The 24324-nt window shown below is 40.4% G+C and overlaps 1 protein-coding gene and 1 long non-coding RNA gene across 2 annotated transcripts in view; one reads left to right on the top strand and one right to left on the bottom strand.

Moving 5' to 3' along the window:
• Positions 1-463: 463 nt before the first annotated feature.
• On the bottom strand, positions 464-6334 carry LOC138687577 (uncharacterized). The gene is made up of 3 exons (XR_011326731.1): positions 6143-6334; positions 4985-5102; positions 464-712 (listed from the first exon to the last, which is right to left on the bottom strand). It is a non-coding gene; the product is annotated as an uncharacterized lncRNA (long non-coding RNA).
• Positions 6335-6562: 228 nt separating this feature from the next.
• UVSSA (UV stimulated scaffold protein A) overlaps positions 6563-24324 on the top strand; it is a 58797-nt gene continuing 41035 nt past the window's right edge. The window contains exons 1-6 of the mRNA XM_069795672.1: positions 6563-6773; positions 7058-7388; positions 11560-11680; positions 13424-13858; positions 15076-15185; positions 15819-15947. Coding sequence (XP_069651773.1) covers positions 6676-6773; positions 7058-7388; positions 11560-11680; positions 13424-13858; positions 15076-15185; positions 15819-15947 — 1224 coding nt within the window. The 5' untranslated portion in view covers positions 6563-6675. The remainder of the gene's footprint in view (positions 6774-7057; positions 7389-11559; positions 11681-13423; positions 13859-15075; positions 15186-15818; positions 15948-24324) is intronic.

Here is a 24324-nt window from a genome sequence, read left to right as displayed (position 1 = left end):
ACTGAGTGCAAGTTTTGTGTTTAGATTTAAAAAACCCAAACAGTTTCCTAGAATTCAAGTTACATGATCTGGAGCAGAACTGGATGTTCGGTGCTCTGCAAGCCCGTGCCAGAGGCTGTCGAAGGGATCGCTCCAGAGCAGACTCATGCATATCCGCAGCTCACAGATTCACACAGATTCTGCCAGAAAAAAAGTCTCACCCTGGCTATATTTTACTGATGTATGAATAACTGACCCGTTTTTTCATGGAGGAAGTTATCAGGGGATCAAAAAGGTTGGTCCTTCATCTACCGTCCCTCTTGGAGGGGTTGACATTTATGGCGTGCTTAATAGCAAGTCAAGAAAACTTTGTGTATAGTTTACAGAGGCATATTCACCACTGCTTTTTCTACATTTTGTATCAGTTTTACTGTTACGACTTGTGCAAAGAGGAAAAGTAGCAGTGATTCATTTAAGAGGCCTTTTAATGCTTGCATGAAACAAGCAGAAACACAGAATACGGGTGGCTGCATGAGTAACGCTGCTGAGCTCGCGCTGGGGCAGGGACGTGTTGTTGGAGGTGCTGCAGCTCAGGGGACGGAGTCAGCAGCCCAAATCCTGCACTCAGCTTTTCTGGGAGGCTATCACATGGTCTTCTTAAAATCAACTTATTCTTCGTATGCATTGACTGTATCTGCAAGTCTTGTTCCACACTGTATTGAGGTTCAATTGCCTGAAAGTTTGTGAAATATTTTGGGAGTCTTCGTAGTGCACAATATAAATAACTAGCTGTATGTTGGTCAGTGGGACTGTCATGATGCGCTTGCTGCTGAAACTGAGGGCACACAAAGGGCACCTAGTACATGAAACATGAATAAATATTTTCCTATTCTGCTCCCACCTACATATCGAGCCACAGAAGTGCAAAATACCTCCTTAAAAGCATAAATAAATTAATGGCTCCAGACAGTTCACAAGACTTGCTACCTTCTTTTCAAGACACTTCCTTCTTCCTTTTAGTTATACTTCAGTATTTCCTTTTCTCTCAAACTGTGGTCTTTGCACTCTGTTTTTTCTCCCAACTACCTTGTAATCTCCTCAAGCCAGGGAGGAGCCTGCAAAAGCTGACCTGTATAAATAATCTCTTCATAAAAACAAAGCATTCTTTTATCATAATAGTAAAAGATACTCTCTACAAAAGCTTGTTTTGATCTGTGTGGCTTTCTTGGTCACTGCTCATAAAAGATGATGGATATACCAAAAAGGCCTGAAGGCTGAGAGCATGCTCGTTTGGGCACTCTCCTGGTGCTGATGGAATACAGTGGATTTTGATGGATGACTGAGGGCTCGCTCCTTTTTTATTGATTGCAATATCACCATGGGTTCAAGCTACCTGGTGCATGAATAGGACAGAGACATCTGAAATGGAAAACCACTGATGGGGCGGGTTTTGTGCAATGGTGTGCAATGGCTGTGTGACACATGCAGACCCATCGCCTGTCTGGGTCCGATAGCAATGACAACAGTTTCACATCAGGAATGGACTTCATCACTCCCATTATGACTGGAGGCAGCGCTACAGCTTTTAGCAGCTTCAGAGCAGTTCTATCCTTTTCCACATCCTTGGGAAAAGAACTAAAAACCAATTCCTTTGGGTATCTGAAGCCACAGCTCTGTGCAGTCTCTCATTCAGAGAAACCAGCTCGAGTGACCGCAGTTCTATTACAGGCTGTGGCTTTCCAAGGATGGGACAGCTCAGACATCAGGCAGAAAGAGCTTCAAAAACATACCACCAGTGAGTCAAAGTGACACCCAAACCAGTCTCTTTAAGTTGTTTAAGAAAATTCTGCTAACATCATATGTTTGAAAGCAGTCCTATTTGCATATGTGTGAAAGTGGCATTTCTGTCACTGTGTGATTTAGCATCAGAGGGTCTTCAAGCAGAATTTGGGCTGGATTTCCTCTTAGTGGAAGCTTGGGGTTCTTCTCTTCCTCTGCACTCTCCTCTTCTATAGGTTAATAAGTTTTAAGCTCTTCCTTTTCTGAACCACCTGATCTGAGTCCTGCCTTACAGGCTGGTATGCCCCAGACCCCCAAAGATACCTGCATGCAGTGCAATGGGGAGTGCCTTGATCTTCTTTGGGTGCGTCCATGTAGAAATACTAACTTCTGATGTGGGACACATATTGTCTAACACAGAAAAATGCTCATTGGGTTCCAGTTAGAGTCTGCATAGATCTTTCCACAGAAGAAAAAGCAATTTACCCTCACTGATACTATTCAAGTTTGTCAATATTGGCATGCAGTTTCAGGAAATGCTGTAGGATCATTTTTAAAATTATCTAGACATTAATATAAGCTATGTGTAGGAAGGTGCTCCTTGATTTGTGATGGTTCTCCTACAGCTATTCCTGCCCCATCCAACTTACAAATGGTTATTTAATTAGTGATCTAGACCATACAGAGCAGGTTCATTCATCTCCTCCTATGACAGAATTATAAAATGTTACAGTAGGCTGAAGTGTTGTCACAGTCAATATTTCACATAATTAGAGGAGGTCGCCAAGTATCTTTGGCCTTGCATTATTGATGCTTTAATGAATAGACTATTGCTCCTTTGAGAACATCCATTTAAATATAGCCTGTACCCCTTATGAGGTAGTTCAGAGCTTTCAAATAACTGTCATCCTTTTGCTCAAATCAAAACAGTGGTTAAGCATCTATTCATCTCACATAGAAGGTCAGTATTTTCTTTGCAACCCAACTGGCACAAACTCTGTGACAATTTAATATCAGTGTTTCTCGTGTTTCTGCATGTTCAGGCCTGAAACCAAGTTATTTTAACTCCAAATTATTTGTAGGGAAGCTTTTTTGCCCAAGTTCCATTTTGGCAGGAAAAGAAACCCTCCTTTTTAATTTCATATCATTAAGCTGAATACAGCTATCTCAAACGTTCAGTAGGGTTTCTTTCTGCCTGACATGCACTTTTATTGCAAAGTTGGAAAACAATCCCAGGCAAAGGATCACCAAGTAAAATGGTGGAACTCTCTCCTACCTAACCTTCTTTTATAAAAAGACTACACCATAAAATTTAGTATTACACAAAAGTCTGAAACAATCCTTCCTAGAGCCATCAGTTTGACTTTTAAATTTGTGATGGAACACCCAGACCCAAATAATTGGTGTCCGTGGACAAAATTCTAGGGTTTTCTTTGCCTATGTATTGGGCCAAAGGTACTGGACCAACTGGAGGTGATCTCTGGATGGACCAACTGGTGATGCCTGGAGATATCTTGTAGAACATTCGCATTGCAAATGCCTCTTGCCAATGATGATAACGTTAGGTATCCTCAAGAGATGGTGGACAGGACAGTGTTTCTGGAAGAGTCTCTGCTCCTGCAAGGTGTCACTCGCTTTGGAGAACTCGCAAAGTGTAACTGTGTTGCTCTTGCCTATCTGCCAGCACAGAGGTAAGAAATGCAACTTCTTGAACCAACAACCTGTCACAATCTGCATGACATGAAGCTGCAGACTCAGGCTTTGCTGAAACCAGGTGTAAACTGATAGTAACGTTCAACCTTAAGGCTCTGAAGGGATAGCAGGTGGTGTCTGGTCCTGCCTCTGCACCCCACAGAGTCCTGCGGTCCCCTGTGCTGAACGGCCCAGAACAGTCACGCCAACAGAAAATCATTACAGGTGCATAGTGGTTGTGACTTTGGAAGCTAAATTAATTCTTTGGCATTCTGGCTCCCTTCAGCCTTTTATCAGGTTGGTCCAGATGAAGAGAGTATGGAAATATTTGAATGGTGGATATTTACCATGTTCATTAAAAAGCAGAAGGGGAAAGAAACTCAGAAACTTGAGCAAACACGATTTTATGTAATTGTCTTTGATTAAAAAAAAAAAAAAGTTTAGCTCTTGCTGGGATTTGCCTAAGGGACTACCATGAATGAGTTACACAACTCAGCATTCATCAACTGATTCTTTGCAAAACCATATGGCTCCTTGCAGGGATTTCTTTAAACATTATGCATGGATATGAAATTGGTGCCTTTGTAGATGTTAAGTCTTGAGTTGCTTGAGGCTTATTTTGAAATACTGTTTCTAGATAGTACAGCAATGCTAATTTTGCAAGCAATAACCTAATAGAAAGCAGTTGTTCAGGCACTTTCAATCAAATTAGGAAGAGAAATAGAAAAATAAGAAATATTGAAAGAGTAAACTGATCTAAACTTTAAAGATGAGCTGTGCCATTCTCTGTGGCTTTCACATGGAAATCCGTTTTACTTGATGGAAGGCAATGAGGAAAGGAGAAACATTATTGAAAAGTAAGATGTCATTGGTTTCACGTATCAAATCAGAAATAACAGAACCACAGCAAAATGTATGTATTCATTTACTGCAGTAAATTTGGTTGAAAATACGAGTTCATTTCTTGTAAAAAGTGTTTAGTGACGTCTTCCCCTACCTCAGGAGCCAGCAGAGACAGCTGCAACACCAAATCACGTACATTACTTCCAACACATGCCTTAACTGTGGCTTAATGGAAATACCTTTCAATTATCTGGTAATGTTTTCAAACAGGAATACATATTTTAGATGTCTCCCTTCTTTAGGATGTTCAGAGCAGGTACCTGCAAGTGCTCAATCTTTCCCAGTGGTTGATCAGCACTTTCAGAGATGATGGTCTGCAGACATTTCTAATTGAGCACCCAAAACCGAAAGCAGGTCAGGTGCTACCACAAGCGAATCCAGGGCAGCCTCACAATCTCCAGTCACTGAACCATGCTTGTGTGGCTGGTGCAACGGGAGACCAGAATGCGGACAAATCTTTTAACCTCTCTCTCACCGTAGATGACCCTAAGGGCAGCAGGACACATGTCAGGGACATGCCCTCAGAGTGCAGCTGCATGCAGAGTAAAATGCTGGATGCTTTCCTGCACGTGGGAGAAGGCGAGGGAGCACTTTGGTTAACCACATTACCCGACCGCAGCAGAGTGCATACCGTGCTTTAAGGATGGGACCCAGGTAGGTAACACTCCCCTGCTATGCTCAGTACCTCGGCTTCTCTCTTATTGCTGTGATCCTTCATCAGCTTCTCTCTCCATATGCTGACGGGTTACCTGTAACATTCATCAAGCGGTCCGATGTTCTCAAGTGGAAGGTATTGTACAAACACAGTTATGCTCTAATACTCTCCTTGAAAGTCCTGACAACTGGGCTCTATTCACCATTGTGTTTCCTTCCAGTTTTTTAGAAGTACCATTTAGCTAGGGCTACACAGTAACAATCCTCTCATCCCTGTAATCTCCTAAAGCCAACATAATTTCCAAGTGCTGCAAAGTGGAGGATCTTTCCCAAAGAGAAAAATCCATAGTTTACACCACTGGAAGCCAAATGTCACAAAGCGCTGGGAAAAAAACACTGTAGTTTTGGCTAGTGAGCACTGGACTGTGCTTGCTTATTTGCTCACGCCACCATATCCTTGCATCTGCAACCTACAAACCCACGATAAGAACCTCATACTGTGTTTCACATGGTGTATACAGACCCCAAGCTATTGTGAAAAACCCTGTAGACCCTCCAGGCTTTGGGTAGCAGCAGCTCCTCAAGAAAATTCACTTTCCGATGCAGAAGTGAGGAAGGGGGCCGGGTTACGGGGTGCCACGAATGAGGGCCTGGTTCCCTGCCTTCCTCGCGTCCTTTCCTGCCTTGGATTACCTTCTTGGCGAGCGAGAGGGCGGCGGGCAGGGGGAAGAAGAGGGAGGCCGAAGGTCTGGCTCCCCTCACCGCTCCGAGGAAGCCCTGCTGTAAGGCGTGAAGGCTGGGGGGGGGGGGTCTCTGAGGGGCAGCAGCGCCTCGCGCACCCGCCATCGCCTCAGCGCCCGCCATCGCCTCAGCGCCCGCCATCGCCTCGCGCACCCGCCATCGCCTCAGCGCCCGCCATCGCCTCAGCGCCCGCCATCGCCTCGCGCACCCGCCATCGCCTCAGCACCCGCCATCACCTCAGCACCCTCCATCGCCTCAGCACCCCGCCTCAGCACCCAGCCCTCTGCGACGCCGACCTCCCCACAGCCTCTGCGGCCTGCCCGGCCCCAGCCCCTCCCCAGGCCTCTGCCAGCCCTCCAGGCCGGGCCCTGGCCTCAGTTGCTGCCAAAATAACCTTTTTGAGCGATTCTTTGGGAATATCTGAAGTAGGTTTGTCATTACGGGGTGCTGCTGGGTGGGGGGAGGGGGGGCTGGCGTTTCCCGCCGGGCTCGTGGGGCCGCTCCCCTCCCTGGGCTGGGCCTCTGCGCCCCCTGCGGACAACAAGGGGTTAACCTCCCCCCCCGCCCTCCGCAAACGAGGCGCGGTTCCTTTAAGGCTTTCCCCGCCTTCCCCTATTCGTGCTTCCGGCTGGTGTGACGTCACGTGGGCGTCAGAGCGCGGAAGCGCGGGGGGGGCGGGGAGCGTAAAGGGAGGTGGGGAGGTGGGGAGGTGGTAGACGCCGGGGGAGGGGTGGGGGTGAGGAAGAGGAACGTACCACCCGCCTCGGGGCGGGGGGGGAGCAGCCCGTCGAGGGGCGGGGCTTCTCTTGAGGGGCGGGACTTCCCCTGAGGCAGCGGCCGGGCCCGGCGTCCTGACAGGGCTCGGCGGGCCCGAGGGGCTCGGCGGGGCGGGTGTCCCGTCAGCTCGGCGTCTCGCTGCCGGCAGAGATGGACCAGCGCCTCGCCGAGCTGGTGGAGGAGCTCACCACCTCGGGGGAACAGCGGCTGGAGCCCGGCAGGATGAAGGAGCTGAAGAACATCTGCAAGTACGGCCGCCCGGCCCAGCCTGGCCCGGTCCGGCGCGGGGTGGGAGCCGGGCCTCGCTGCCTCCCCCCGAAAGCGACGCTTCTCCCGGGGCCGGAGAGCCGGGGAGGCTGCACCCGAGGGCCGTCCTGGGGCCTGCAGCCTGAGCTGGGTGCAGCTTGCTGCCAGCAGAGAAGCTGCTGGTTTAAAATTTAAAATACATTAAAAAAAAGTTGTGTTTTTATGTGCCGAATCTCTTTTTTAATAACACTCGCTCCTTTTTTTTTTCCTTTTTCTCCTTTCTCAGGTCTTCAGATGAACATATCAGCCATGCCTATCACCTGCTGATGACGCGGCTCAATGAGGACCACGCTGAGATGCGCTTCTCAGCTTTCCAGATCGTGCAGGAGTTGTTCACCAGATCACATCAATTCCGGACGCTAATTATTTCCAACTTCCAAGAGTTCTTGGAGCTCACGGTGGGGATAGACCATGAGCAGCCCCTTCCCCCACCCAAAGAGGTGGCACAGAAACTGAGGAAAGCAGCCATTAAGTCAGTGCAAGACTGGCATGAGAAATACGGGGAGGCCTACAAGAAGCTTTCTCTGGGATACCACTTCTTAAAGCAGAATAAGAAGGTACTCTGCATTTTTTACTTCTACGTGTGTTTTTAGGTGGTGATCACTAGATGTTTAAAGTGAGGAAACCAATAAATATAAAAGAAAAGCTGTTGGAAATGACTCTGTCTTTAGGAGACATCCTGTTGAGCATGGTCTTTGAAAAACAACCCCCAAACTTCTTGTTCAACTCGCAGCATTAAAAACCCCAGGCTTGTACTCAGAGCTGGGCTCAACTAGCCTTTTCTCAGGGTGCAAAAAGTATTGCTCACCAGTAGGTTATCACCCACTGATTCCTACCCCAAGCCCCAAAGTCTAACCCTTTATAGAAGGGAAATAACGTTATACCTTAAACTGAGGATAATCAACCATTAAGTCTTTCTATGCCAGTTTAAACTAGCCTGATTTCTGTACTGAGCTGTCCAGTTCTAGTGTCCTCCTGCTGTACAACAGAGACAGTCAGTGTAGGTGCTAGCTCCCCTCAGCTGCAGCATTAGTGGGTCATACAAAAAGTTTTAATAAAGAGAAATTTCTCTTATGTAAACACTTGCTTTTAGATCTCCCTTCTAGGCTTCAAGTTATTATGTTTGGAGCACTCTTCTGCTTTAGTATCTCTTCCGAGGTGCAAACAATAAAATTGGGAATGATATTCCAGCATTTATGCTGTCTACAATGATAATATCAGGCTTTCAATAAACATTGATTCTCTTTGTCTTCAGAAAGACAAATGTTCAGTGTTCTTAACAGTAGATGAAAAACCTTTGTGATACATGATGAATTTCTGTTGTTCTAGTTCCATACTAAGCTAATAGTGTATCTTACTTGTATTATTCATTATCGTGTGTTCTTTTTCTATACAGTTTTTGGCATCTGCTCTCAAAAGGTGATTGTCTTTGAATCCTCCCTTATTGTCTTGTTTAATAAAGGAAAAAAAACTAAACAAAAGTGACAAGGAAAAATGCAAGACTGAGAGGAGGGAGCTTTAGCACATAATACAGTTTTACCATATTGAACACACAAGTGTACAAGAAGTCTGTTTAAGTTTGGCATGTCTGTCTGCTCCTGCCCCCAGTTATGACTGGGTGATCACTTTTTGTATATTTCTTCTAGGAACTTTAGTACCAATAGAAATAATCTTGCCTTAGTTTGGTAACTCTTGTACTTAAAATTGAGATGAGTCAACTGACCTAACTGACCTTTTGCCAGCTTAATACTTGAAGTGTGAGAAACAATGAAAAGATTTGAGGAGGCATTTGTACTTTCTAGTAGTAAAGTACATCTGCTGTTCTGTGTTACAGGTTTGGCACAGTAATATAGGGCAACTTGAGAGGAGTGTTAGCTCTGTGTGTGGTTTGTGGTTTTGGCAGGTTTTTGGTGTGGGTTTTTTTTTTTTAATCAACAAAATCACCTTATAAATGGTTGGAAGATGACAACTGTTGCCCTTTTAGGGTATAAACCTGGAGAGCTACCCACTGTTTTAATGTTAGTAGGTCCATATTAGTAGGTACCAAGTAGGTACCTATATAGATGTTTGACTTTTAAGAACAAACAATATTTCAGTATACCTGAAAATAATTGTTTTTAAGCTCCCGTCTAAAAGTTTAAAAAAAGAAGAAAGTGGGGAAAAAATCCCAAAGATTTCAAATATTTCCAAATATTTGCACATTTAGGCAACTGAGTCATATTATAGTATCTTTGCATTAGAGGAGTGCATGGATGGATTTAGAAAGTGAGGTGTAATTATGGAGTGAACAGGATTTTGAGCAGTTCAATATAGAGTATCTTACTGTTGTACTTCAGTATTTTCCCAAAAGTTGCAGTAGTTGTCTAGGCCCACTACTTACACCATTTAAATCAAGAACAATTGTACCTCATCACATCCAGTTCCATAGTTACAGGCTTCATGTAGCTGCACCAATACAGGGGCAGAAAAACAACTCTGGTCTCGGTCCATATCGTATAAATGAGGTTGGATGGGTTCTGACCAAGTCTGTTAGTGCTGACCCCAGGTAATGAGTCCATGCACATATCCGTAACTCAGGCCCCAAATTATTCTGACCTTGTGAGGCTTCTGTAAGAGGCCAGTGTGCCCTGTTTTGGGCAAGGGCAACTTGAAGCTTTGTGCATGCTGTAGACTTGGTTGATGATAGATATCTAGTATGTGAGATGCACTCTTGTTATCAATGGCAAACCACAATGATTGGCAGTTGTAAGAGGGGCATCTCGACAAGTGCCAAAGCGTAAAACAATGCAGCAGAGCAGCGCATGGCTGGTCCTTTTGGGACAAAGAAGGGGAAAGAATGGGCAAATGAGTCTACTGTAGGCATTCTGGTATGCAGCAGAAGTTGTCATTTAGGAAACTCTAGCTAATTTCTTGTTTTCTGTGCAAGTCCAATCTGACTGCCTAGAAACAGTAGCTGTAGTTCCTGGGTTCTGTGTCTTTGTTCCATTTTTGTGGGTGATGTTGCTCTTTGGGAAGATCTGTTTCTCCTGCTACTGTGTGGAGAGCTATGCAAACTTGGTAGAAAAGTCAGATCTCAAAAATCAAAAACCTCACCCTGATGATCCAAGTGCTGCTGTAAGTTGTGAAACTAACTCTTTTACCCACCTTCCCTCTGCAGCCCCCATTCCCCAATAAAAAAAGAGATCGGTAAGTGTGCCTTTCTTCCTAAACTGATGGAGACTCTCCATGCCAGTTTCGTGAAAGCTGAAGCATCGTTTTGCTCCTAGAGGCTTTTATATAAAAACAATTTGTCTTTAAAGTGTTTGCATAAATAATACTTGTAAAAAGTATTGTAAAAAAGGGATTATTCAGCAGTAGGAACATTTATATAGCAATACTTTAGCACGTGGTTAAGCCCAAGTTCAAGCATTTGGTTTTTAACTTCTATATGCAGTCACCTACTTGCTTAATGCTGGACAAATATTCAGATGTTTCAGTAAATTTGAGATGAGGCACCAACAAAATTCTTGATTGTGCAAAAATAAGCAAACTTCAGTTGTAGGATGTACTTGGTTTGCTTGACCCATGGCTAGTAAGTCCATGTACATGTTACAGGAGAGATCTTCTGGGACTAGACAGAAAGTGAGACTTACTTGTCCTGCTTAGAGTGATCTCAATGTTGTCTGGACGTGTACCTCGTAAGTGAGATTCAACTTCACTGTTTTACTCTTGTGTGGCTCCAAAACATTGGTGTAGGATGTCAGTATCTGGGAACCATTACTGTATGTTGACAAGCTTTATCATCTAACAGTGGCAATAGCAACAAATGTTCAATGGGTGCTTGTGATATAGGCAGAGCACCAGAGAGTCTGCGGACTTTATTAGTAGAGAAGTACAGGCTTGCTCAGCACTCAGTGTAAGCTGTATTGAAGTTAATGAAAGTTATGTGGTAGCAATCAAAAGGAAATACTGTGTTTTTCTTTTGCAATAACACAATCAAGGCTCCTTTCCTTAAAATAGAAGTGAAAAATATTTAGAAGGGCTTGAAAATATAAGAGCAAACTAAAAAAAAATCCCATTGCAAATATTTTAAGAAACACCATTTTGAATCACTCAGATTTATGATTATATTTTAGTCATAAGAAATTAAAGTGAGACTGAATGATAACCTTTCTCTCAATCCCCAAATCCAACAAATGTAATTGTAAAATCCAAAACTCGGTCTTTTTTAATGAATTTGGATGTCTTCTACTTCCCTTGCTTACAAAGTTCTTCAGTAAGTGATATGTATATTTGTGATAATAGTGCTTACAAATTTTCCTAAATTTCCTTTACTAATAGTGGACCTAGCGTGACGTTTTCATGTAATTTGAATACTTACCCTGTGTAGTTTCTTCCTGCCCATTCCCCCTATCCCCATGTCTCCAATGCTGTGACAGGTCTCCCAAAGCTTAGTTTGTTCCTGCAATTTAGATGTGGAAATCTAAGCATTTTGTTTTTCTACCTTATGATTCCTTTCTGAAAGCCATTGATTCTCAGCAGTCCCTTATTAGTAGAAGTAAAAACTCCATTCAGAATTACTGTAGTTATTGATTCTAGGAGGAGAAGAGATAAAAGGAAGTACTGCTGAGCTTCTGGCTGATCGCTGACATTAGAGGATTTTTCACCACAGATAACGATCTTAGGAAATGGATTTTCTATATATTTCTTACGAGGAATGTTACACTCTTTTCTTCATTTCCTCCTTAGGTGGATTTTCAAGATGTGCGTGCCAGAACTGTGGCTGAAAGGAGGAGGGAAGACGAGAAGCAAAAACGATTGGATAACATTTACAAAGAAAAAGCCAAAAGAGCTGAAAAAGAAATGGAAGGTGAGTTGCTTTGGTTCTTTTAGTGTTTTGTTGTTGTTATTGGTATTTAAAGCAACCTTTTTTAAGGTTATATAAAACAAATTCTAAGAGAATAGCTATTCAAATAATAGCTGACCAGAGAGGATGGGAGTACTACATTTGTTAGTGTCGTGGTTTAAGCGCAGCCAGCAACTAAGCACCGCGCAGCTGTTCACTCGCCACCCCCCCCCCCCCCGAGTGGGATGGGGGAGAAAATCAGGAAAAGAAGTAAAACTCATGGGTTGAGATAAGAACGGTTTAATAGAACAGAAAAGAAGCTAATAATGATAACACTAATAAAATAACAGTAACAATAAAAGGATTGGAATGTACAAATGATGCACAGTGCAATTGCTCACCACCCACTGATTGACACCCAGTTAGTCTCTGAGTGGCTATCCCCCGCCCCCACTCCCCCCAGTTCCTATACTAGATGTGATGTCCCATGGTATGGGATACCCCGTTGGCCACTTTGGGTCAGTTGCCCTGGCTCTGTCCTGTGCCAACTTCTTGTGCCCCTCCAGCTTTCTCACTGGCTGGGCATGAGAAGCTGAAAAATCCTTGACTTTAGACTAAACATTACTTAGCAACAACTGAAAACATCAGTGTTATCAACATTCTTGGCATGCTGAACTCAAAACATAGCACCCTACCAGCTACTAGGAAGACAATTAACTCTATCCCAGCTGAAACCAGGACATAGAGCTTGACCCTCTGTCTCTCTCCCCTAAAGAATATCAGGGGAAACAAGTGACAGTCCTGTGAGCTCAGGTACTATGGAGAGATTTTTTCTTAAAAAAAAAAAAAAAAGTTAGCTAGTAAGGGTCTTGTCTATGCATTCATACTTTTCTGAATTACAACCTCAAGCAAGCATATCATGAGACTTTTAAGAGCTAGTGCCTTAAGTTCTGTGTCATTGACTAGGCACAGGCTTCTCAACACCTTGTTGGCTTATGACCTTAATTACATTGTATATACAGTCATCCTGTTCCAGAAGTATAGGCAATGGTCTGCACAGGAATCCTGGGCGCAGGATTATCTATGAATAGTATCATACTGCGGCTAAAAAATGTGTCTAACTGGGGGCTGGATCTCTAAGTGATATCTACCTAGCAAACATATTTCTGTAATACGAAAGAACAGAGATAGCAAGTATATGATGTTGCAGTTACAAAGGGTTATTTAATTAAATTACTTCGGTATATGCAATGCATCCAATTGTGTCTGCATTTATTCTGCATGCTGGGAACGTTTTCATGCATGAGGGTGGAATTTTAAAGAGATTTAACCGTCTTAATGTCACTTTTATTGGTAGTATCTTTTTGAGCAATAGCATATATTCATGGCTACACCTACAAGCAACTATAACATTCATGGCTGTAGAATGAATACCCACCAACATCACTAAGAATATCCTCGTTGAACCTTGTTCTCCTTCAAATTCTATGAAGTACTTGTGTCACCTTTGTGTAGTGAAATTTTAGAGAGGATAGGGAAAGGAGGAACACTGATTCAAAATTCTTTGCTCAGGAAATTCCTGCTTAAGAAAAGTATTGTCACAATTTCTGCAGCGGAGAGATCTGTATGGCTAAATTACCACTGATGACTGGATAAATGGATTATCCTTTTGGCAGTCATATTTGTTTTGTAAATCTGTGTCTGCTCTGGAGGCATTAACTTTTTTACGGTATATAACAATATTCTAAAACAATTGTGTCTTGATAGAAATGTCCCAAGAGATTGCCAACACACTGACAGAGATGGAAAACTGTTTCCGGCTTCTCATGCCAGATCCTTTTGACTTCACTGCAAATGACACAGAACTGGAACCCAACAAACAAATGTCTGCTAATGAGGACAGACCTGCATCCCCATTGTCTTCCCGGATGGAAGTTAACCAGTCCTGTTTTGGATGCATGGATGATGAACAGCCATGCTGCAGCAAGGACGTTCTTCCTGTTTCTCAGTGTGTTAGAACTGGTAAAACCAAAGAGTTAGAAGAGAAACAGAAGAAGCCTGAGCAAAAAGAATTAGATGGAGGCTTGTGCTCAGAAGCTCAATCTAATGTCCCAGCTCTCAATGATGACGATTACCAGACTTTTGTTAGGAACCATGGGCTTATTTCACATAAGTATACTCTAGACCTTGAAATCTCCACAGGTACCTGGAAAAATTTTTCACTTATAGCTGGAGGCAGCCTTCGTCTGAAATGCTTTGTAGTTGCGGTTGGTTGTTTGGGTTTTTTTCTAAGACTTAAATGCTGGGCACCTGGACACCATTTTGATTTGGGATTCCTGGACACCACTTTGATTTATTTTGGGGTTCTTTTTTATTTCTGGTTCATCTAGTAACCATTTTTAGGGCTGGGTGTCCTTGTATGTGATTAACAGATTTTATTAATTACCTTCTGAGACTGAACTTTTGTATTAGTTGTAATCACATTATAGCACTACATGGTACCTAAAATAAGATGAGTTTCCTGTGTTAAAAAAAAAATCTGGTTACCATGTATAATTTTCTTTCTCATATGCTTCACTGCTCACCTTTTGCTCTGTATAGCTGGGGTAAAAGCTGCTAATTTTAAAATCTTACAATTGAGTGTTTCTTAAACTTTTTTTTTTTCCGTGCTACTGACAATTTGAAAGAAGCAGTTAGTTTTGCTAGGAATTCTTAAGGATTATGATAATAATTATTATGATTATGATAATAATTATGATAATTTTTTATATAACTTTGCTAATGTGAGTTACCTCTAGAAAAATTAGGATGGTTGTGTTTTGGTAGTCTAAGTGAAGTCTCTTACAAACACTGTCCTAATGCAATTTCATGTGCAAACAGTCAGTAAGGCAGGTATTTACTTCTGTGCTTGCAGACAACAGAATTGGAAATGTATCTGTGCAGCTTATGAATGACTAATGGGTGAAAAGTACCATTTTTTACTTGCATAGTGTCATACTTGGCTTCTTTGACAATCAAGTCTCTATTGCCGTTAGGGCAGGGATTATTTTATATTGAATATGCAGAAGCTGGTACAGTAAGGCCCAGTTCATTTGAACTTAGGACAAGATGTAATGTAAATAGTAAGGCTGCACTTGTCTGTGGTTTATTTGGCGATTCCTTAGTAGTGATGGTTTTAACAACTCTTTCTGTCATCACTGGACTGAAAGCTTTTCATCTTTTCCTCTGATTTTTTTTAATGTGTGGGTGATGGTAGAATAATACCGAATGGAGAAACATTCTGATGTTTGTAACTTTTCCTGAAGTCATCAAATATTTTAGAAAAGTTCATGTCAACTTCTGCTTACCTTCTTGAGCTCTTATAGTGAAGATAATATAAGCATTGTGCACTAACTCTTTTTTTCCCCTGTTTTGAACAGAAATAAAAGTGCATGAGAATGAAGATAATACTGCCATAATAAACAATGTCATGGATGCTCACAAACTTCTCAGAAATAAGTTCTGGCCTTCTGTGCAGTCCTGGATTCAGGTGGGATAAAGAGACAATTTTTTTTCATTCTTTTTATAAAAAGATGGAGAAGCAAGGGCTGTGGTACAGTAAGTCTTGAGGAAGAGTGAGCATAAAGGAAATTAACATTGAAGAAACATTGGTACAAATAGAAAAGATTTCTAGTTCAGTAGGCGTCGACAAAAGCAGACTACAGGAGCTACATGACTTGTTTGATGGCTTTCAGCATTAGGTATGCTACCTACAGTCATACTTTTTTTTTTTTTTTTTAAGATATAGTAAAATGGGACTTCTTCACAAAGGATTAAAGTAAAACACAGCTTGTTTTTGTCAGACGTGTCTGTATCGGAAAAACAGTATGTCCTTTCTGTCAATTGATATTACTGCTCAGGAGCCTTGTGCGTGGAATTTGGCCTATGGAAGGACACTCTCGGGAGATGTTTATACCAGCTGTTCATTCTTTTGTTTGTCTTTAGCAGTTGCTATTAGCTTTTATATTCTAGATAGGAAAAGAAGTGGCTTCACTAATTGTTACTTGGAAAGTAGCGGAATTTGTGACAATGTTATTTCATTAATTATGAAGGAAAACTGAAAATGTTTTTTGACTCAGATGACTAGAAAAAAGAATAAGAATGTTGATTTCTTGCTTTGCAGTTATTTACCAGAGCAGGAATAGATGATGATCGCCTAAGATGTGCCATTGATCTCAAGAATAAGTTGGAGACTGCTATGAAGAAATACAAGGAAATGAACATTTCGTTTAAAGCAAAAAAAAGAAAAGTGGTGAGTTTCTTAAAATTCTGTTTTACTAGAGGGGGCCATTAGTAGTGCTTAGCTTGTATACAAAAAAAGCACTTTCTCTTAAGCCTTAATCTGGGAAACTTTTCAACACAAGTTTTATTGAAAAGTACGCTAATTCATCTGGTTGTAGCTTCACTCAAGGCAGTTGCACTAAACACCTGTACAGTATGCCAGGGGCCTGGTTATTAGACAAAATCATGTAAGGCAGCACTGTTGTTTAGGATAGAGAAGCAGTTAAGTTCAGATTTCATTTACTCTTAGTTCATGTGTAACACTGTTATGTCCTCAGCTTCTTTTGTGCATAATTCTCGGTAAACACTGTATTACTCATATTCTTTTACAACTTGCCAAACTATGCTAGTGTCTCACAATTCAGGAAAGTAGCATCTCTTCTATGGAGTGTTTACTCTCTCTAGTGAGCATGTAACGTGACTGAGGATATCTTAAGAGAATTAGTTGTTATATAAAGCTTTAAAGCATCAAAATAGTTCACAAAGATTAGCTACCTATGACAGGTTTTGTGAAATAGGTAGAACTTGTAAATAAATAGAGGCTGAAAGATCAAATACTTTATTCAGATCCAGAAAGGAGTCTGCAGCTTCTTTATATAGCTAAAAAGCAGAGCTGCATCATACTAATTTCTGTTGGCTGCTGCAATCAAACAATATTACTGTATAGCTTGACATGAAAATAAGTGTGTTGGGTCAGGGTCCAGAGTAGAGTCTGGTTTATGACTGGATTGTAAGAATTTGATCTGGACATTATACCTTGGACTAAATTGTGGTAGCCTCGTTTAGCCATGACTGAGTGTTGTAGACTTTGCTTTCATTGTGCAAATGAAGCTTTATCAAGATTAATCTGGTTCATAATCTTAATACCTACTGATGTACCACACCAGTCAAAAATGGCAACTCTGAATGAAAAGTACTGAAAGACTGTCTTGTCAGAGGTTTTTTTCCTCCAGTGAAATATGTGTGCTACCTTTATGCAACCAGCTATGAAGGAATCCAGACATCTGCTGTCATTCCTGCCATTTGCTTGACAGGACTTCATTTGCTGCACCTCTGCATGGAATATTGGTTGCTATATTTCTTGCAAGATATAAAGGACATTCAAGCCTTGATTTTCGTGTGTGAGTGCATGCATGTGTATGTGTTTAAAGTGGTATTGTTACCACTTCTGGAGATTGATCAATGCTATCTATATAAGGTTTGAAAGCTAGTAAATTCCATTGTTAGAAGGAGGAAAAAAAAAAAAAAAAAAGAAAATACATAGCAGTGCTCACAAAGAATACATTCAAAATGAAGCAATGCAGACTGAGGTGTTAACTTAAGCATTGAAAACAGTATATAATTATTCCTAGGGTTTTTCTCCAGTAGAAAATACCCAAATTTAGTGTTAGTGCTGAGTTACTTTGAATTTATAAGGTGAACATAGAGCTTTGCACTGCAGAAGGAAACTGTATAAATTATCTTTTATTTGCATGTCAGATGACTTTGTTGAAACATAAAAACACGCTAAAATGAGAGTCTGACAGAGCAAAATAAACAGCATCTCTTAGACCGTGATTATTAAATCCCCATCTGTCAAATATTTACATGTCAGCATATGAAACACTACACGCAGCTCCTCTTTAATTCAGCAATGCTGCTCATGTTATGTATTGTTGCCTCTGTCTGTATGTCCTTGTGTCATTGGAGCTATAGTTCTTGCCATGCCAAAGTTTTGCTGTCTTCTGTATCTTTAGATCCAAGAGAAGAAGTACTGATAGTCTGTCCTTCAAAGCACTGGCTCACAGCCATCCTGTCCCAACAGAGCTCAGCTTTACCGATGTTATTTGTTAGCGCATGGAGTCAGTGAGTGCTGCTACCTGCTCATGTGTAGAGATGAGCACACCTAGAAATGAAGGGGAGCATTTAGGAAGCAGAGAGAGAAAGAGTGTGTAAATGAAGTGTGTGAGTGTGGAAGGTTCCATGTAAATTGTCTAGCTTGTAGTTGGTCTGTGACATCTCTACATTTGGATATGATAGCAGTTTTCCTGGCAACTAGTGACTGCAATCTGAGGTACCTATATTGTTAGCTGGAGAACGTAAAGGAGAATTGTTTGTGTACTTGCTCATTTCTAGTGTAATTATGGTCCTGCACCACAGGCAAGCCTTACCTTCAGGGAGAAAGTGGTTTTATTTTAACAGCAAATACAAAACAGAACGATAGACGCTTGGAAACTTGGCTGGGGACTTGGGCTTGCCCAGTCTCCTCAGACTTTCTAGTTTTTCTTTGTGCTCGTTCTCCGTGCTTCTCTGGTCTCTAATTTCTTGCCTTTTCATCTGTTCTACTCTGTGCTTTGTTTCTGTTCTGCCTGGGGACAGGGGGAGTAAAGGCTTTACCCATCCTCAAATTGAGATCAAGAAAGTTGATAAAGGGAAGGGTTTAGTGAGAGAGAGTGAAACTGGAGATTTATTACTATGAACTCTACTATACCTCTCAATCCCTCAGAGATTTAAATTTCCACTTAAAAGAGGGAAGGTCCTGGAGGCACTTACCATTGCTACGTGTCATTGGTACTCCTTGTTGAGCTGAGCAGTTACACGTGCACAGGGCTGAGGTGCAATATATATGAGGCATATATATTTGGAGTAATTCTTGGTGCTATGGTTCAATAAGAACACACCAGCAATGTAGCTGGATGTGAACTACATTGAGAGGAAGAAGTTGGTGGTTACCTGGGCTGCCTTCACAGAAGAATCATTTGGTTGGTGCAGGAAGGTGTCTGCTTTTGGCAATCCTCACTGTTACTTCCATGCTTTCTATTGTTTCTCGCTTCATTTTCCAGATCATGGAGCACTGGACTGCAAGGCAGAATGCTTATGCAATTAAAGCATGTTAGAAAATTAGCATAAGTAATTTTCTCTGGAGTTTTTTTGCCTTTATCTTTGCTGAAAAATGGAAAAGCCCCACTGCTTTGTGAACTATAGGAGAACTTTCTGTAGGTTTACAGAACTTCTCTTATATGAAGTCCCTTGAAGGAAAGCACAGAGCTTTATACAGTGAAACATTTTGACTTGGAATGGTTTATAGTGAGATAAGATATAACCACTTCTTTCTTTTCTCCTCTGTAACAGTGAAGAATTCAAACCATCGGAAAGCCTTGATTATGAGGAGGGCTGTCATTTTTACATAGTGCTTAAACCCTGCCAACAAAAGCAGGCTATGGCACCTTTCTGCTCTTACCTCTCAGGAGCTGTGGGAGGAGAAGAAAAAGAATGACAAAGGTTATCCTTTGACTGTCTAGAAACAAATCCCTTGCAGCAAATTTTATAAATGTTAATAAGTCCCCGCTGCCCAGACTATACATTCCTTCTTCCCATTGATGTGCCCGCAGCAGATCAGAAGTCATCAAGTCATCACTTAGACTTCCTGAGCTGTTGTTTTTTTCAGAGAGGTAGGAGATGGACAAAAAATGACAGTCTTACTGTGTTGGTCAAAGGCAAGTGAGTTTTTGTGTACTTACACAAGTTACGTTTACTGTAGTTAAATATTTGTTTGGGGTGTGAATCGGGTGTCGGCTTGTGACAGGAAATGTATTTTGAAAGTATAAACAAGAGTTTTGAAATCCATTTTTCTGTGAAACTGAGTTTTAGCTGCATCTGGGGAAAGAAGCAGAAGCTGTAAAGGGGGTTTTATTTCACGGTACCTGGATGCCCGGACATAGCCCTTTCTTTCTCTGAATGCCTGCTCAGGATAATCTCAGTGCCCAGTAGAGGGAGTGCATACTGCATGCTCGACATTTTTCTCTACACCACCTTTGTCCAAAGCTAGCCATCACCTCAGTCTGTGTTTCCAGGTAAACTTACTACAACAGTAATACACCAGGGACACTTCGAGTTAATTCTTGACTCTATTTAGATGAATTATTATGGAAGTACCGTTGTAATTATTGGCTGAGACTGGCATTTAAATAGAAATTCCTGTTTCCAAAGGTTTAATTCTTTTGTACTAATAACTTGCTTACAGTTTAAATGTTCCTTTAAAAATAATTTTTCCTGCTTAGAAATAGTTTCATTTGTCAATCTCTTCCCTCTTTTCTTAAAATACTATTATTTTTCTTCTTTAATGTGTGATTTGCAGCTGATTAGATGCAAATGATATTGCAGTTTTAAAAGTTATGAGAGGACAAGTGTGTACCGTATTTTAAAACATGCATGCTACCTTTCACTTGCATAATTTCCATAAAGGATTGTCAATTAGGATAATATTTAAAGTTCTTGCATTATTAATGGAAATGTAGTTCATTAGCTATATTTTGTACACTAAGAGTATGTTTATCTCTTATTTAATTACCTTTGAGAAGCCATAAAAAGGTTTACCACTCAGGCTGGCTATAACTTGGCCAGATAGAAGCTAGTAGGCAATATGATGTGAGAAACATCCAGGTCATTTGTCTGTCAGCAGAGTGATCATTTAACAGGCCGACTACATTTTGAATTTTTAATTTCAAGTTATATTAACAACCAAGGATATATAGTTCTTCATTAACTGTCTTCATTACTTTTTGTTTTACCTTTCCTTATCTTCTGTCAAATCTAAGTGTGCACTTGGATCTTGATTTATTCATGTACTTAATTTTATCCATGTGAAACATCTGGTTGAATTCAATAATGCCATTAATAATTAGATTTGGAGAAAGGCTGTCCTTGTGTTGTCCAGAACCTGATCTGATCCCCAAACCTTACTGCAATACAAGTCAGATTTTTTCTGAAAGAATAATGTCAGAAAATTGTTACAAATTATATTTGCAAGTTAAATATTTGCTGGTCATAATTTAGTCTTAAAATATTTTAGTACATAAAAGGATTAAAATTTTAATATGTAATAAATCAAGCCAAGAGCTCTACCAATTACTTGGCTGCAAGACTATTGCTGATTTTTTTTTTTTTTTCCCCTGTATCTTCAACTACAGCTTGGCATTTTATCAATGCTAATGAGTTATTTCTACCTAATCATTTTGTAGCTTTATAACCAGCTCTTTAAGTCTGTCTTGTAGTTAAGTTAGTCCCAGCTTTAAAAAAAAAAAAAAAAAAAGTCACACTTGAATTTTAGATTAAAAGCAAAGGCTATATTGTTTTCTCTTTCTGCTTCTTTCTGTAGCCATAGAGAATCCAGTCCAGCTGACTGCTTTCTGTTTTCTATAACAGCTTCTTGTACTCGCATCCTAATTTTTTCCTCTTTTCTTCATTTTAGAGAAGTTGTTTCTGGGGGTAAGTAGTTGTCTTTAGTGATCCCTCACCATGCTTGAACCCACATCTGCTAAAACATACTCAGACCAAGGAGCAAGAGAGATGCCTTTGTAAAAGAAGTCTTTTCCTCAGGTGTTGCTTTTAAATTGCACACAAATGAAAACCCTAACTCTTAACAAAATTGCCCTTTGAAAACTAGAAGTGTTTAATGTTGAGATTTGAATAGTAACTTGATATTGATTGTTGGTATGTTTTCTAAAACTTAAGAGAAATATAGGAATATTTGTTAATTAAATCAGCATTACACCTAAAGATGTCCTTTGTCAGATTGTATACATCATTAGCATGTAATGTGTTCAGAATAAATAAATTTTAATAATGTTTGTATGGTCAAAGTAGTAGCCCAGGCAACATTTTTTCTTGTGTCTAGCTAATATTTATCAAAAAAGCCAGGTCAACCATAACGGTAAAAGTAAACACAAAATATTTAATAAGTCATACAGATGCTTATGCTTCCTCTTCTCTCCTCCCCCATTTTAACCATCATATGATAACTATTTCTATCCATGAAATGTCTCTTTTATAATCACTTTTCAGCTAAAAGAGCTTTTCAGTTTTTTTAAGTCTTATTAGGATGTAGGACTGTAAAATTAACCCTCAAAACAGTACTCTCTTGTTAAAGTGTCTGATTGGCTAGTGTAATGTTTTTTGGTTTTTTCTTTTCTAGAGCTGAATGTTGCTGTGATATATTTTATGCTTTGCGCTGGCTATTCAGCCTGCCCCTGTTACAGAGTTATTAAAAATATCTTGTTATGCAGATCTAGCCATGAATTCTTAAAGTTGTCACTGTGACGACCTCTGATCCCTATCTGATTCGCAGGTCGCACAATGCAATTTGGAGCTCTTCTAATAGAGTGTAAAATAAAGTAGGATGTCTCTATCATCAGGTTAACCCTTATGTTAAGTATTTAAGTTTTTCAGGCCGAAGGGTCATCTCCCTTGATTCATCTATGAATACTGAGCAGTGTGTACTCTGTAAGTAGTAGATATAAATTTGCTTCCTGCTTTTTATTCATCCTACCTTGCAGGGGAAAGCAGTATATCGAAGTGAATTGTATGTATTTGTGAGGTTCAGTAAAGGTTCATTGCTAAATGTATATTTATAAAAATGGAAAAGGAAGAAAATTTTCAGGCTTGGAACACACACTAACGTATTTAAATTTAGTTCATGCAATAATATTAAAGTAAATATATTCACATCTAATGATATCTTTGTGCCTAAAATCCACAATCGGGAATATATGTGAGCTTATGTGTGTCTTGCATAGGATATTTTGTTGACTTGTTGCCTGTAATAAATTAGGTTAATTGAGATGTATAGTTATCTGTTAAAAATATAGCATTTGCAATAATTTTTAACAAGTGGGTAGTTCAGATTCATTCATAAATGTGACCATTGAAGTAAGCTGCAATTTAGTTACTGATTGTACAGTGTATGTGTGTGCAGACTATATCATGAGACAGAGGCATATATACATTGGCAGTGGATACAAAGTTTTAGTAGCATGAGTTTGATCTGGTCTAAGCGATAGGTGGTAATCCATCAAATACAGTAGGACTTTTTTGCATGAATGAGTGCTAATGGGAATCTTGTTACATCACATTTTAAATGAAAATCACATTTCCTAAAATTTCATGAAGATTGTGACTAGTAATGGGATATTTTTTTCCCTTCAGCTCTAAAACTCAGCTTTTATCATAAAGAAATTTTATCATAAAGAAATTAAATAATTCAAAATGCTGCCTTATCATAAAGAAATTAAATAATTCAAAATGCTGCCTAAAATATTTCAAGGAGTCATAGGAATACTGCTCATCTTGTAAATAACTTGGACTAGCTGAAAAGTGCTGGAAAACCTAAAGACTTCTCTGTGGAGCGGGAAAGAAAGAGGTATTTTTGGTTGACCTTTGAGTTATCAGACCATAAAACAACTTTTTGGTCCAGGAATGGGTGTAGCCAGTCCTGGACCTCACTACAGCCTTTAAACAATTTCATCTGGACTGGTGTGCAGGGAATAGTCTGTAGAGAAGGGTTAGTCCAGAAAGAAGGGAGGGGTGGTTGAAGCATAAGGTAACACTTGTAACCTTGATGGTGGCTGTATGACAGCTGCTTTCTTTAGTGACAAAAATGAGGGGTTTTCTTCTGCTTTTAGGAACAGGAAACATCTTGGGAACTCTGCTCTGGGTACCTTCCTGTCTGAGCATGGACTCTAAATGTGATTTCATATCACTTGGTTTATAGCTCTGCTGGCTTATCACACCTCAGTCTTCAAATCTGCAAACCTTTCCTTTTATGTTAAGATGATGTAGACTGAGTAGGCATTTTACAGAGTTTCCTTACTCATGGTTATCCAGGAATTAAGAAGAAACCAAGTTTGGTTTTTAAAGCACAGGTAATGTGTACAACACTATTTTATGCTTGCCTCTTCTTTTGTTAAAATTATTTAATCCATTCTACAATTCCTGAAACATTAAAACCGAAATTCTACCAGGTATTTCTTAGTGTGTTATGTACTTACCAAATCTACTTCTTGGCAGGTTTTTTGTACAGGTTGCTATTGTACTACTTGTGGGAGCTGAACAGGGAAGTGGCTTATATATTTTGGTAGCGATTCTAGGGTTGGCTTAAAGATGATCTAAACAGGGGCAGCAATCAAAAGGGATAGTCCTCTCTCTATTTTCTCCCCCGATGATTCCCAGTGCCTCCCTTGTACTAGTGATAGAGCTCATGTTGCAGCAGGGACCTGAACTGACTGGAATCTAATCCAGAGAAGATTTCTGTAGCACCATTAAGCTCAGTTAGTGAGACTGTCCCTTTCAGTAACTGAATAAACCTAGGTAATACAGATCCGATTATGAAGGTCAATCTTTACTTAATCAGAGGACTCGGATTGATGGAGTGATAGATGATCAGCTCATCTCCCGGTATGAATGAAAAACTGGATGAAAAAAAACATACCGGATACTATACTACTGTTAAAATACATTCTTTTTTACTGTGTAATAAGATGTAGTGCCTGAAGTATGTATAGTAACTGCAGGGGAGAAGTACATTCCCATAC

Source organism: Haliaeetus albicilla, chromosome 1 (genome assembly GCF_947461875.1).
Source record: "Haliaeetus albicilla chromosome 1, bHalAlb1.1, whole genome shotgun sequence".
Taxonomy (NCBI): domain Eukaryota; kingdom Metazoa; phylum Chordata; class Aves; order Accipitriformes; family Accipitridae; genus Haliaeetus; species Haliaeetus albicilla.
Note: the sequence above shows the minus strand (reverse complement) of the source record. Positions and strands in the feature narration are given on the sequence as shown.